At 47.3% G+C, this 15,591-nt stretch overlaps 1 protein-coding gene across 1 annotated transcript; it reads right to left on the bottom strand.

Moving 5' to 3' along the window:
* Positions 1-1,787: 1,787 nt before the first annotated feature.
* On the bottom strand, positions 1,788-14,091 carry LOC310648103 (tubulin alpha-4A chain). The gene is made up of 4 exons (XM_083375806.1): positions 13,982-14,091; positions 8,414-8,636; positions 7,424-7,572; positions 1,788-3,047 (listed from the first exon to the last, which is right to left on the bottom strand). The coding sequence occupies exons 1-4, from the start codon at positions 13,982-13,984 to the stop codon at positions 2,076-2,078; spliced, it is 1,347 nt and encodes a 448-aa protein (XP_083231932.1). The 5' UTR covers positions 13,985-14,091; the 3' UTR covers positions 1,788-2,075.
* Between the last annotated feature and the right edge of the window lie 1,500 nt (positions 14,092-15,591).

Here is a 15,591-nt window from a genome sequence, read left to right as displayed (position 1 = left end):
AGATATATCACATATAACTGAAGATTGTAATTAGTTGCGTGTGCACGTTCAGCAAGTGTGATGTGTTTGTACTGGCATTTCTAGGCCTCTTTCCAACCACATCCAGAAAAATTTGTAAAAAACATTGGAATTCTCAAAGCCATGTTTGGTATTTCCCAGCAATCTGTTACTGGAAGGAAAAAGCAATCCCTGCTGCGTTACTGATCCCAGAGAAGAATTTGCATGTATGCAGGTATCTTTAGGATGCCATAGTTATGGATGAGAAATATTGGTTGCAAAGTTGGCATTTCTGGATGTAATACAGATATTTTGGACTTATTTTTGTTTCTTTGCATGTTTGATATTTTTAAAAAGACATATGCTACTGACTATGCTTATGCACATATGTAACATCTTTTGCTAGGATACATGATCACTGCTTGTCCAGAATGTGAAAAGTGAAAGATTGTGACTAAACAAAATTCTAATGTACAGATAATACCACCAGAAATTATTTTAGCCTTTTTAATAAATGTTATTGATGTTAAGCTCACCATGGAAAACATCATATATTGTTATGTATATACTAGGTTAATTATTTAACGACTGAAGTGCAACATAATAGATTCTAAATAATCTATTTTTCAAAACACACAACAGTCCAAACAGTAAAAGTAAAGTCCAAATTAAGAATATTTCATTCTTAAGAATTGTTTAATTTAAAGTGGTTTAGTTGTAATAGATGGTTAGATTCAAAATAGTTTTCAAGAGTATGTACAAAAGATACTATTTTTTTCTAGCATCAGCTAAATTAGACACATTACATTGAGTAAAATATTTCATTTCTTTCCTGTTACCTTTATTGATTTCATTGCAGAGATATTAACATAGGAAATAGATTATTTTGTTATCTAATTTTACCTTCCAAAAGACAGAAGCAGTTGAAAAATGTGAGGTTCTTTGCTGTTGGCTTTTTTGAATTAGCTGTTTTAGATTCTAAAAGTTTAGTTCCTAAAGAAGTAACCTTGTAAATAATTTTAATGTCCTCCTCTAGTGCTGGGTAGGCAACCTTGATTCTTTTATGATTCAAGGACTGCAACTTCCAGAATTCCTGAGCCAGCATGGCTCAGCTTGGAAACCTCTCCCTTTCCCCTCAGCATGGCTGGCTCAGGATTTCTGGGAGTTGAAGTCCACGAGTCATAAAAAAGAGCCAAGATTGTCTAGCCCTGCAATAGGCTTTCAAAAGCCAATAGAGGGACCTTTTTTTTTTTTGCAAAAAAAAAAAAAAGGTGCCCCAACGCAGTTCTGAGCGTTCTATGAGAAAAAAAAGCCCTGGTTAAAACTAACAAGATCTCAGCTTGAATACAGTCCCAGTGAGATTTTCAGGTCATCTTTCATGGATTTCAATAAACAAAAATTGGATTTCTGTCAGATGCAATATCTATCTATGGAAGGTTTGGGCCGGTTGCTTCTAATGGAATGTCTTGATTTAAAATGCTACCCAGTGGTTTGTTGGAAGGTTTTTGCAATACTGTAGTCTGACATCCTATTCTGACATTTGCATCTCATGAAACACAGTATTTTAAAAGGCAACTTTTATTCCCCAAATACACGTAGAGGCATGGAATTTCCCAAGCTGGAAAATAGGTGAATAATCTATTGTTCAGAAATAAGCTGATTGTTTGTTCATTTAATTCCATTCTTACTTAAAATTAAAACATTCATTCTTTGATTTAAAGTTTTGTTATCAAAATGTATTTGCTTTTGTGGGGAGGAGAAGTGATAATGAATGGGCGCAGATACAGTCGTTTCATGGTAATGTGCAAAGTGCATGTTGTAACTTCAGATTTTATTACTTTGCCAAAATTATCAGCAGACATGGTATTTTTTATGATATGCTGTTCAGTTTACACACGTAAATTTTTCTTTTGTCAAGTAAGGCAGACATTACTACTTAGCAGTTCTGAACAAAAATTGCATTAGATAGAAATGCTCCATGTGAATTCTGGCTGGGACAAACACTTCACTGTAGTTTAGATTAAAATCACACACACTTTAATGAAAAGGAAGTTCCAGACAAAGTAGAGCATTTATAGCTATTCTTCTCCCTCCTCTTCCTCTTCATATGAATCAATGCCCACCTCCTCATAATCCTTTTCCAGGGCAGCCATATCTTCCCGAGCCTCAGAGAATTCCCCTTCTTCCATCCCTTCCCCAACATACCAGTGCACAAAGGCCCGCTTGGCATACATTAAATCAAACTTGTGGTCCAGGCGAGCCCAGGCCTCAGCAATGGCTGTGGTGTTGCTTAGCATGCACACTGCCCGCTGAACCTTGGCTAGGTCTCCCCCAGGAACTGCAGTGGGGGGCTGATAGTTGATGCCCACTTTAAAGCCTGTAGGGCACCAGTCTACAAACTGGATGCTGCGCTTGGTCTTTATGGCAGCAATGGCAGCATTGACATCCTTAGGTACCACATCGCCGCGATACAAAAGGCAGCAGGCCATGTATTTGCCATGGCGAGGATCACACTTCACCATCTGGTTAGCAGGCTCAAAGCAAGAATTGGTGATCTCAGCCACAGAAAGCTGCTCATGGTAGGCCTTCTCCGCAGAGATAACCGGAGCATAGGTAGCCAGAGGGAAATGGATGCGGGGGTAGGGCACTAGGTTGGTCTGGAACTCGGTCAGGTCTACATTCAGAGCCCCATCAAAGCGCAGTGAGGCAGTGATGGAGGACACAATCTGGCTGATAAGGCGATTGAGGTTTGTGTAAGTTGGCCGCTCAATGTCCAGATTCCTTCGGCAGATATCATAAATGGCTTCATTGTCCACCATGAAAGCACAATCTGAGTGCTCAAGGGTGGTGTGTGTGGTGAGGATCGAGTTGTAAGGTTCCACCACAGCTGTGGAGACCTGTGGAGCTGGGTAAATAGCAAATTCTAATTTGGATTTCTTGCCATAATCAACAGAGAGACGTTCCATCAGCAAGGAAGTAAATCCTGAGCCAGTTCCTCCTCCAAAGCTGTGAAAGACCAAAAATCCTTGGAGTCCTGTACATTGGTCGGCCTGTGAAAATGAAATTATCACTCATCAGTTTGTTTCTCTTAGGTTACACTGCAAAGTATTATTTTTACCAGGAAAAAACTGAACAAGAAAATCCATTCCACTATTTTACTTTCTATAGTTGTCCTTCTCAACCAATTGGTTACTTGGAGGTCATTTTCTTTTGCCTCAGGATATTAGCCTCAACTCATTAACTACACACACAAAATCTCTTTATAATCAGCAAGCCAGGCGTGGCATCTTTTCTGTTTCATAATGAATTAAGAGCAAGTAATTTTTAAAGGTTAGAAGGCAGCATCTGGTATTACGGCTGCGGCAACCAATTTCACAAGTGAACAGGGTTGGCTGGAGTGTGATGAAGAAATTCGCTAGAATGTATGTGCCAAATATACCAAGTTCAAATGCTTCCTGAGAACTTGCGCTTTGTTCCAGGAAGGAAGAGGCAGTGCTTGCCAACCAGCTGTAAACCCACCCACCCACTTGATTTGATTTGATTTGATTAAATTTATATGCCCCCCTTCTCCCTAAGGACTCAGGGCGGCTCACAACAATAAAAATGAAAAAACATAGAGTAAAAAATTTAAAAAAGAATTAAACAATAGATTCAATAATTACGAGATTTATTGAATCTAACCCAGTAAAAAGCCTAATTAAAAACCGTAGTCAGTCCAGGCCCGCTTGTTGGAACAACCAGGTCTTCAGGTCATGGCGGAAGGACCAAAGGTCAGGGGCCATCCGCAGCTCCGGAGGCAGTTCATTCCAGAGGGTCGGCGCACCCACAGAGAAGGCTCTCTCCTGGGGGGTCGCCACCCGGCATTGCCTGGCCGACGGCACCCTGAGGAGGCCGACTCTGTGGGAGCGAACCGGGCGATGGGAGGTTGACAATGGCAGCAGGTGGTCTCACAAGTACCCCAGGCCTAAGCCATGTAGGGCTTTGAGGTTTATTACCAGCACCTTGAATCGCACCCATAGGATAACCGGAAGCCAATGCAGCTCGTGCAGGAGTGGTGTAACATGGGAGTACCGAGATACTCCCATAAGCACCCACACGGCCGCATTTTGCACCAGTTGAAGCCTCTGGGTGCTCATCAAGGGCAGCCCCCATGTAAAGAGCATTGCAGTAATCCAGGCGAGAAGTGACGAGGGCGTGGGTAACCGTGCATAGGGCATCTTGGTCCAAAAAGGGACGCAACTGGTGCACTAGGCGAACCTGTGCAAAGGCCCCCCTGGTCACTGCCGTTAGATGATCTTCCAAATTAAGCCGTGAATCCAGGACGACACCCAAGTTGCGAGCCCTTTCTGAGGGGGGCAATACCTCCCCCCCATCAAAAGAGATGGAACTTGTTGGACAATACAAGATGCCGGTATCCACAGCCACTCGGTCTTGGAGGGGTTAAGCCTGAGCCTGTTCCTTCCCATCCAGACCCGCACCGCCTCCAGGCACTGGGACATCACGTCAAGAGAATCACTGGGTTGGCTCGGGGTGGAGATAAACAACTGGGTATCATCCGCATATTGGTGATACCTCACCCCAAAGCCACGGATGATCTCACCCAGCAGCTTCATATAGATGTTAAACAGGAGGGGGGAGAGAACCGACCCCTGAAGCACCCCACAAGTGAGGGGCCTCGGGGTAGATCTCTGTCCCCCTGCCAATACAAACTGCGAGCGGCCCAAGAGGTAGGAGAAGAACCACCATAAAACAGTGCCTCCCACTCCCAACCCCTCGAGCCATCGTAGCAGGATACCATGGTCGATGGTATCAAAAGCCACTGAGAGGTCAAGTAGGACCAGGACAGAGGAACAGCCCCTGTCCCGGGCCCGCCAGAGATCATCCACCAGTGCGACCAATGCCGTTTCTTTGCTGTAGCCGGGTCTGAAACCGGACTGGTACGGGTCCAGATAGTCCGCTTCATCCAGGAATTGTGGGAACTGACGCACCACCACTCTCTCAACAACCTTCGCTTTGTAGGACAGGACAGGACGGTAGTTATTCAATGAGGCTGGGTCCAGAGCAGGCTTCTTGAGGAGGGGCCTCACCACTGCCTCTTTTAAGGCGGAGGGGAAGACACCCTCCATCAAAGAAATGTTGACAATTGCCTGGAGCCAGCCCCCTGTCACCTCCCAGGCGGCCGAAACCAGCCAGGAGGGACGTGGGTCCAGTAAACAAGTTGTAGTGCTCAGTTTACGCATGATCCTGTCCACATCATCTAGAGTCACAGGGTCAAACTCATCCCAAATGGTATGATCCAAGACCTGCCCTCTCCACTCCGCCAGATTCCGCCCAGCCGGAGTCCAAGCCAGTCCGGATCTGAGCGATTTTGTCCTGCAGAAACTGTACAAATTCCTCAGCCCTACCCTGCAAGGGGTCATCCCTCGGTCCCTGGTTAAACAGTGAGCGGGTCACTCTAAACAGGGCGGCTGGGCGGTTATCTGGGGACGCAGTGAGAGTGGAAAAGTAGACACGCTTTGCCGCTTCCATCGCCACTAGGTAAGACTTGATAAGTTCTTAGCTGTGTTCGATCGGATTCGGATCCGCTGGACCTCCAACAGCTCTCTAGGCGTCTTTTCCGGCGCTTCATCTCCCAGAGCTCCTTGGTAAACCAGGGGGCCACCCGGGGTCTGCGCCGGGTCAGAGGCCGCAAAGGCACAACTCGATCCAAGGCCCCAGCAGCTGCCCTCTCCCAGGCTTCTACTAGGGCCTCGGCAGAGTCGTGGGCAAGGGAAGCAGGAAATGTCCCAAGCTCCCTCTGGAACCTTTCAGGGTCCATCAGGCGCCTGGGGTGGAACCACCTGGTCACTTCTTTCTCCTCCTGCCCCAAGAGATTTACAGAAGCTTCTGACCAATGTAGGGACATGAAAGATGTAGGCCCAAGGCAGTGTTTCTCAAACTTGGCAACTTTTAAGATGTGTGGGGAATTCTGGGAGTTGGAGTTCACACATCTTAAAGTTGCTTTGATTGAGAAACACTGGCCTAAAGGAATGAGTGGCTGAGGCAAAATTAGAATTGGAGAATATCACATACAGTAGTGGCCAAAATTGTGGAAACCTTTTGGGGAAAGTGTATTTTTGAGGTTTGATGGCTAATAACACCACTGTTTTTTGGAGTAGTACCATAAAATTATACAGCAATGGAAAAATAATTTAATCAAGAATGTAATGCAACATAGTTTGTTCAATTATCTGTACTGTACTCTATGAAAGGTAAGATAAAGGTAAAGGTTCCCCTGCACATGCGTGCTAGTCGTTTCCGACTCTAGGGGCCGGTGCTCATCTCCATTTCAAAGCCGAAGAGCCAGCGCTTGTCCAAGGACATCTCCATGGTCATGTGGCCGGCATGACTAGATGCCAAAGGCGCACGGAACGCTGTTACCTTCCCACCGTAGTAGTCTCTATTTTTCTACTTGCATTTTTACGTGCTTTTGAACTGCTAGTTTGGCAGAAGCTGGGACGAGTAACAGGCGCTCACTCTGTTACGCAGCACTCGGGATTCGACCTGACAAACTGCTGACCATCTGATCGACAAGCTCAGCGTCCTAACCCACTGAGCCACCGCGTCCCTTATTCTATGAAAAGTTATAGCTAAATAACCAGAAAAAGGAAGCACAAATTGCTTAGGTTGATATCAGGCAGCTGTCCATCTGATTGTAGCCAATGAGCATGAGTGTTTAGAGCGCCAATCAGGTGTCATCTTGTTTTGGCAATGAGCCAGTCAGATCACAGTAGGATTCAGTTATTGATGTCATTTATTGAAGTTGAGAGGAGGACATTTGTCAGTGTGCTATGTGATCACTATCAAGTTGGTTGGGGTTTTTTTTCCATTCACAGTGAGCTTGTAAAACGTAATAATGGTGCAAAGAGTTGACTGGTTGTCCAGAAAGCAATGTAAAATAGTATTATTAAGTGAACAAAGCTAATTATAAAGAAATTAGAAGAAAAATTGGTGGAAACTTAACCAAAGGTGGCATTTCTACTGTACACTTTTCCGAAAAGTTTCCACAATTTTGGCCACTACTGTACAGTACAGTGATTAGAATCTGGAAGACAGATTATTCTTTTTGGTCTGAAGGATGTAAAAAAACAAGGGTGAAGCATAAAGGAACAGTTCTGAATTTCACATTCATTTGCATTACAGTTAGCATCTTCAACTTCTAAAACACGAATGAATGGAATAATAAAATGAAATGCATGTACCCACCCTCTAAAGAAGTGTATCATATCAAAAATAATGCCTAGAATTATCCAGAAACTGTATAAATAACCAATAGCCAGCCTGGACCACAAGGCCCTGCTATCCCAACATCTCCACCATTCTTAGGCAGAGTTGCTTCCATTCCTCCAAAAAATCTGTATCACCCCGTCCCTCATTGCAGTTATACCAGTTTGCGAATCCTATCCAACACCAGGTCAATGATCTCCTTGCCAATGGTGTAATGTCCACGGGCATAGTTGTTGGCAGCATCTTCCTTTCCAGTGATTAGTTGCTCTGGATGGAAGAGCTGACGATAAGTGCCAGTACGAATCTCATCTGGAAAAGATTAAGAGGATGGTGATATAAAGTTTATTACAGTGTATTGTATACTTTCGAGCTGACATCTAGCAAGCTGAAGAATTCAGCAAGACATCTAAGGAAAGGTACTGTGCAGGCCAAATCTTACAGAAATTGAATGGGCTTCTCATTCTAGGACAAAATCACTTTATCAGGAGTCTACCTTACTGAGTTATTTCAACCAAATGCCTCCATGGGAACTGAACAAGGAGTTGGCAAGTCAAGTCTCTTCTCCTATAACAGCCCTAAGGTAAAGGTAAGGTAAAGGTTCCCCCGCACATGCGTGCTAGTCGTTTCCGACTCTAGGGGCCGGTGCTCATCTCCGTTTCAAAGCCAAAGAGCCAGCGCTTGTCCGAGGACGTCTCCGTGGTCATGTGGCCGGCATGACTAGACACCGAAGGCGCACGGAACGCTGTTACCTTCCCACCATAGTGGTCCCTATTTTTCTACTTGCATTTTTACGTGCTTTCGAACTGCTAGGTGGGCAGAAGCTGGGACGAGTAACAGGCGCTCACTCTGCTACGCGGCACTCGGGATTCGACCCGCCAAACTGCCGACCTTCCGATGGACAAGTTCAGCGTCCTAACCCACTGAGCCACCGCATCCCTTCTATAACAGCCCTACTGGACGGTAATTCTGGATACAGTAGACCCTGTACATCTAAGAGCGAATTGGAGAAGAATGTACCTAATTCAGATTAAAACCACATGTTCTGCTCCATCAAAAAGAACAGATGAATGAACGTGAGCCTATTTGAGAAGAGTTGCTGCTCTTGTCTTCTAGGAGGCCTAAGAGTCAAAACTTCCATAGTTGTACTCACCAATCACAGTGGGTTCCAAGTCCACAAAGACAGCCCGGGGGACGTGCTTCCCAGCACCAGTTTCACAGAAGAAGGTAGTAAATGAGTCATCTCCACCGCCAATGGTCTTATCACTTGGCATTTGTCCATCTGGCTGAATTCCGTGTTCCAGGCAATACAGTTCCCAGCAAGTATTGCCCATCTGCACGCCAGCTTGGCCAACATGGACAGAGATACACTCACGCTACAGAAAGAAGAGAAAGTTGACTTCTTACGAGCGGTATCACAAGCAAGGCATCAAGCTGTGAGCCTGATAGAGCAAAGATGTACCATCTTGTGTACCATTACTGGTGGAAGGAGTTTTACCAGGTCATTGGCTCAACGGGGTATTCTTATGGTATTACAAGTTAGTGGTTTTCTTTCTATTTTTGAGAATGGGATACCAGGAATATTTCATTGTGGAATTTTAATGAATATTACATACCGTATATACTTGAGTATAAGCCGACTCGAGTATAAGCCGAGACCCCCAATTTCACCCCCAAAAACTGGAAAAAGTTGTTGACTCGAGTATAAGCCGATCCGCCGTTCTGCAAGCCTCTGCCGCCAGCAGAGGCTCGATCCGCCATTTTGCAAGCCTGAATACACAGGAATACCCTGTGTGGCCGCGGCTCTCGGGGAAGCCCTGGCTGTCAGCTTCCTCGCTCCACGCTGCCATTCGGGGCCCGCGCGTTCCCCGGGCAAATCGCGGCGCCCAGCAGGCGAGGAAACACGCCCGCTCCAGTCGCCCCCCCTTCCCTCAGGAGACGCGAAGCAAGTGACCGCCCGGAGCTTACCGAGGACTTGCTTCGGTGCTTCCAGGATCGCGCGCACCTCTCCCAAGCCGCCGCCGTCCGGAGACCTGCCGAAGTTTGGGGAGGTTTGGGGAGGTGCGCGCGCACCTCTCCAAACCTCCCCAAATGTCGGCAGGTCTCCGGACCTCTGCGCCCTGCCTGCCTGCTTCTTTCCGCAACGGAAAGAAGCAGGCAGGCAGGGCGCGGAGGAACGGAGACCCGGCGACGTTTGGGGAGGTTTGGGCGCCTCCCCAAACCTCCCCAAACGTCGCCGGGTCTCCGTTCCTCTGCGCCCTGCCTGCCTGCTTCTTTCCACAGCGGAAAGAAGCAGGCAGGCAGGGCGCGGAGGAACGGAGACCCGGCGACGTTTGGGGAGGTTTGGGCGCCTCCCCAAACCTCCCCAAACGTCGCCGGGTCTCCGTTCCTCTGCGCCCTGCCTGCCTGCTTCTTTCCGCAACGGAAAGAAGCAGGCAGGCAGGGCGCAGAGGAACGGAGACCCGGCGACGTTTGGGGAGGTTTGGGGAGGCGCCCAAACCTCCCCAAACGTCGGCAGGTCTGCGCGGAGGAACGGAGACCTGGGGAGGTTTGGGGAGGTGCCCAAACCTCCCCAAACGTCGGCAGGAGGAACGAAGACCTGCCGACGTTTGGGGAGGTTTGGGGAGGTGCCCAAACCTCCCCAAACGTCGGCAGGAGGAACGAAGACCTGCCGACGTTTGGGGAGGTTTGGGGAGGCGCCCAAACCTCCCTAAACGTCGGCAGGTCTGCGCGGAGGAAAGGAGACCTGGGGAGGTTTGGGGAGGCGCCCAAACCTCCCCAAACGTCGGCAGGAGGAACGGAGACCTGCCGATGTTTGGGTAGGTTTGGGGAGGCGCCCAAACCTCCCCAAACGTCGGCAGGTCTCCGTTCCTCCGCGCCCTGCCTGCCTGCTTCTTTCCGCTGCGGAAAGAAGCAGGCAGGCAGGGCGCGGAGGAACGGAGACCTGCCGACGTTTGGGGAGGTTTGGGGAGGTGCGCGCGCACCTCCCCAAACCTCCCCAGGTCTCGGACGGCGGTGGCTTGGGAGAGGTGCGCGCGATCCCGGAAGCACCAAAGCCTCGGCCGCGCACAAGTCCTCGGTAAGTTTTTTTGTTGACTGGAGTATAAGCCGAAGTGGAATTTTTCAGCCCAAAAAGTAGGCTGAAAAATTCGGCTTATACTCAAGTATATACGGTACATATTAAACCTGTCCTTGGAATGGAATTGTTTCTAAACCTACTGAATAAAGGAGCAATAACAATGCAGTGTAAGAGATGACAAATGCAACTTAGCTGCCTATGTACTTCTGCAATTACAGGTTATAGTAACAGGAATACTATTTACTTAGGTGTTAAGTATAATGCCAAAGTAATTGTATGTAATGCAGTTACTTTTAACAAAGCAATTGAGCTATTCATTACATCAAAAAGTTTAGGTGACCATTTCAAAATGAAATGGCGGCAGTTCTTAAAGTCAGCAAAACAGGAAGCAGTTAAGAAATCTATTGCATACCAAAGCCACAAGGAAATTAGTATAAACTGCCAGCCTGTGCACTTCCACGCCTTCTACTTCATTGTGCAAATAGCATTTCCTTTCCATGCCTACATATCTACAGCCTATAAAATGCATGCACACCTTGCTAGCATGCTCTTCTCCTATACACGGCACACAAATTTATTAAATTTAAATTAAATTTGCCTAAGAAAACATGTTAAGGCACAACACTTTCCCTCTCCCTAAGGCATGGGTGGGAAACTCATGGCCCTCCAGATGTTGCAGAACGTATCATTTGCCATGTTGATTGGAGCTGCTAAGAGTTGTAGCTCAGCAAGGTCTGGATTCCTTTCCCTGAAATCCAAATTTAAGCTTAGTCATTTCCTATCCAAGTATCAAGAGTGATAATGTTCACTGCAGCAGGTTTCAGTTCAGCAGTTCAGAAAGAACTCACAGCTGCATAGATAGCAAAGCTCATTGGAGAGCTTCAATCAAGAAAGAAATACCAAGAAGGACCCAGTTTTTCATCATCTCCCAAAAGAAATTTGGATCTAAAAGCCAATACAGACCAGAGCCTCCCTGAATTAACTGCAGCCCTGCGACAACACCTTCCGGTCCACTACACTGCGGAACACAGTGACCAAGGTGGGAAAAGCCAAACAGATATTTCCCAAAGATTTTAAATGTTTGCTAGAGAATTTGTGCCAGCTGTGTTTAGTGGATCATATATTTAGGATCAAGTCAGGGCACCTATTTGCCAAACAGCCTGCTGGACTACCTTTGTGAGGCCATCATGAACCTGAGCACATATAATAGTGTTTTAAATAAAAATGGTAATTCCAAGATGGCCACATTATCTATCTTTCCAAGGAGAAGGGGTGAGTTCAGAGTAAGTAATGCTAGATAGAAATGGACTGGTTTAATTTTCTTTTTAAAGCAAGAGAACTCACTACAATCCCAAGGAGAGGTGGAATCTGAATACTGTATACAAATAGGGTGCTGTGTATGGAATCTTAGCTATAATTTTTAAAACTGGGCATTATCTCTGAAATTTAGACTGCAAATATATGTTGTGGGACAAGTTGCGTTTCTTCATAGTGGTAATGGATTCATACTTACTGAGAATGAGACCTAAAACCCTATCAGATTAGATCCTACCAAGAACCCAGGAGGAACATAAAGCTGAACAGATGTTTCCATAACCAAACATTCTGGGAGTTGCGATCCTAACACACATAGAGAATGCCACATTGGTCAGTGATGTGCCACAGCTGTACTATACTCTTTTACAGCTCCCTTTTAGAATGCATACAAACAGAATCATAAAACCAAGCACACACAATCACAAGGACAAGCCAGTAAGCCATTGTTAAAGGAAGAAAGGCAGATTGAGAAAAATGATACATTGACTATTCCTGTCCCAAATTATGTTATTAATGGTCCGATTTAAAATGCTATTGAGTGCAGACAATAGTGACAAGTTTGATTGATGGCTTAGCATGCGGATAAAGCCAGTCAAAACTGTGCTTTATTCAGCAAACCATGAATCAGCAAGCCAAGGCAGACCAGATCTCTTACAGATTCTTTGGTGCTTGGAACAAGTTCAATGATTTTGCTATGTAGAAAAGCTTCAATGCCACCAATACTGGTGAGGGCAAGTTAAACGTAAAATAATAATAATAAAAAATCATGGCTCTTAGCAGCAGAGCAAGTTTTGGGCAAGGAATTTACTGTGTGGCCGGCCCGCCAGCTCCCAGCACTCCGAAGACGCCCCGGGGACTCTTTAAACCAGCGTTTCCCAACCTTAGGAACTTGAAGATGCGTGGACTTCAACTCCCAGAATTCCCCAGCCAGCTATGCTGGCTGGGGAATTCTGGGAGTTGAAGTCCACGCATCTTCAAGTTCCTAAGGTTGGGAAACGCTGCTTTAAACGGCGCTTATTTCCGTACTTTTCCTTCCGAGATTCGAATCAAAAGCCGCAATCGGCAAGCCAAAAACGAACGCACCATTTTAAAAAAAAAAACTCTCTTCCGCTTTCCACACCTCATTCGCTCAGATTCACAAGTGACGCAGTTGGAAAGAAAGGGAAAAAAAAAAAGAGGCGACGTACATGCAAACGCCCCAGCCTCCAGGCAACTGGCTCCCGGAGCTGGGAGAACGAGTCTCCCCATTGGGAAAACATAGGCAAAACCGCCCCCCCCCGGCAGTGTCAAGAGCTTGCCTCGGAGGGGGCTGCTTCCTGCTCGCTGAGACTGGAATACTAAATATAGGTCACCCTTTCTCAAAGTGCAGAAATCCCACCCAGCCACCCACCCAGCCCGAAATGAAACAGGAGAGGCAATTACCTACTTTGGACAGAAGCCCGGACGGGGGCCCAGCTATTTCCAGCTCCAAAATTTGGCTGGAAGCGGGTCGGCAGAGCGTCCTAGCCCGGTGCCCCCTTCTTTCCACCTGCCTATTAATAACCCCTTACTCCCCCTCCCCCCCCCAAGCAGTGGATGGGAAGGGTGTGTACGTGTGTGTCGAAGACAGAGGAACATCTGCCCGCCACCCCCCCCCGCGCACAATGACTCCTCTGAAAGACGAACGAGAATATTCTCCCCGCTGCCCCTTACCAAGCAGGGCAGGCAAGCAGGGCTTGGAAGTGCCCTCGCTAGCTTCCAGACCAGCCTCCCTTTGCAAATTAGCAACCTGCGCCTCAAACCAGCTGTTGCCGCTCGTTTGCACCCGGGCGGCTGGAAGAGAAGCGGCGAGCCGCTGAGCGCCAACTACTACTACTGCTACTACTACGACGACTAGAGGCCTGGCCGCTCCCTCGGCCGCGTCCAGAACACGCGCCTGCCCGGGAGCTCGCCTCTCTTGCCGCGCCGTCTGGAAATTCACGGCTCCGGCCGGCCCTGGGGTCCACTCGTCCCCCTTTGCATTCCGACGGGCCACGTTTACACTCGGGCAGGTGACGACGTGGGGCTGAGAGCGGGAGGGACAGCTCCCCTCCCCGCCACGCGGTTACGGAGCACCTTCCACCTTGGCCGGAGAGCGGAAGAACTGGAAAGCGCCACCTAAACCTCTACGGGGACCGGCCAGAGTCCACGCAGGGGCCAACCGAGGTGGCGGGTACGGTTAAAGGCGAGCCTAGGTGGGACGCGGGTCCCATCCGGAGCGCGGCGAGGCTTGCTACAGTAGCAGCAGCCCCGGGACGCTTTAGGCCAGCTCCTCCGCGCGCGCGCCTCTTCGCCCTTTTCCCTTACCATGGTGCAGAGGCGGGGCCGAAATCTCACACTGAGTCGGTGCGACGGAGTCTCGGTGAGAAGCAGCTACGCCTGGTGCAAGTCACTCTACCGCAGTGGCCTTATAAAGGAGGGGCGGGCAGTTCCCCCGTCGGAAGGGGGCGTGCCTAAAAAAAAGGTCGCTCCTCCTGAGCCTTCGTGGGCGTACGGGCGACGCAACGCTGCGGAAGGAGGGCTTCGTTCTGCGCCGGAAGCCGGGAAGGCCATGCTTGGGTGGTCGCGGGGCTTGAAACTTGTTTTGCAGTTTTGACTTGAAGGGCGTGCAACTTTAAAGAAGCGGGCCCAACCCCTCCCCCCCTTCCCTTTTTCTCCTCTGTTATAGCCATTCAAAGCATGCGGCTGTTTCCTCCCCCCTTCCTTTTTTTTTTCCTTTTATACTAGATCAGCGTTTTCCAACCTTAGGAACTTGAAGATGCGTGCTATGCTGGCTGGGGAATTCTGGGAGTTGAAGTCCACGCATCTTCAAGTTCCTAAGGTTGGGAAACGCTGTACTAGATAATTTGCCGCTAGGATTAACGAAGATCAGAATAGCTGTTAGAAGAAATCTGCAAAAGGTTTATTACAGGCATATTGTACGTCCTGTAAAACCTGATGTAATTATCGGGTAATATATCCCAATTCAGTACTACATTTTTTTATACTGTGCATTTTTTTTATTTTTGGTATTAATAAATTCTTCTGTTTCTGTAAAAGCCTTCAATAAACTGAAGTTTCAGAGGCTGGGAAGTTTCAGGGCCATTTAAGATACATAACGCATTTTAACTGCATCTATGTCCATTTAGGTTGCTAAGTAAGCTATTTCTTTTGTAAAGTATCAGGAATATGAAAGTCTCGTTACTGTATTTAATAGCTGATAAACAATAACAGTTTCATGAGTCCATATTCCTTCCTCCCCACCCCGATCCACAAAAGTATTATCAGCCAGCTTGAAAATGGGATTGCTCTCAGAGTCAGTTTTAAACGAACAAGGCCCTGGGGGACAAGTAGTGGCTGTATAGCAAATACGATTTTAGCTACAAATGTATCATTTGCTGAACAAATCAAAGGTGGCCCACTTCTCAGATACAATGAAAAACAACCCATAGCTACATTATTGCTATAGTTTAGAGTTAAGGGGTAGGCAACCTCGGCTCTTTGATGACTCATGGACTTCAACTCCCAGAATTCCTGAGTCAGCTGGCTCAGGGATTCTGGGAGTTGAAGTCCATGAGTCATCAAAGAGCCGAGGTTGCCTACCCCTGGCAGAGCAATGAAAAGGCAAGAATAAGCATTTATTGCTAGAGCTGTCACTTGAAGGCTGCTCCACATCAAAATTTGACCTCTAAGCAGCAGCAAGAGCATCACAGTTACTTTAAAGTGGTAAGCTTGGAGTGCGTTTCAGTGCTGTTCTACTTAAAGTAATTATATTCAGCTCAATGAAACCTATTCCTAGTTTAAACAGGGCTACAGCCATGCTTCCTGTTCTTCGGTTGTGTTCCTAAAGTGCTGAATCAATTCGGTTGTGTTCCTAAAGTGCTGAGTCAATTGGAAAAAAAGCCCATACAGGTGACCTGGCCCATATAAGATACCAA

This window comes from Vipera ursinii (assembly GCF_947247035.1).
Source record: "Vipera ursinii genome assembly, chromosome: 1".
In the NCBI taxonomy this organism is placed as follows: domain Eukaryota; kingdom Metazoa; phylum Chordata; class Lepidosauria; order Squamata; family Viperidae; genus Vipera; species Vipera ursinii.
Note: the sequence above shows the minus strand (reverse complement) of the source record. Positions and strands in the feature narration are given on the sequence as shown.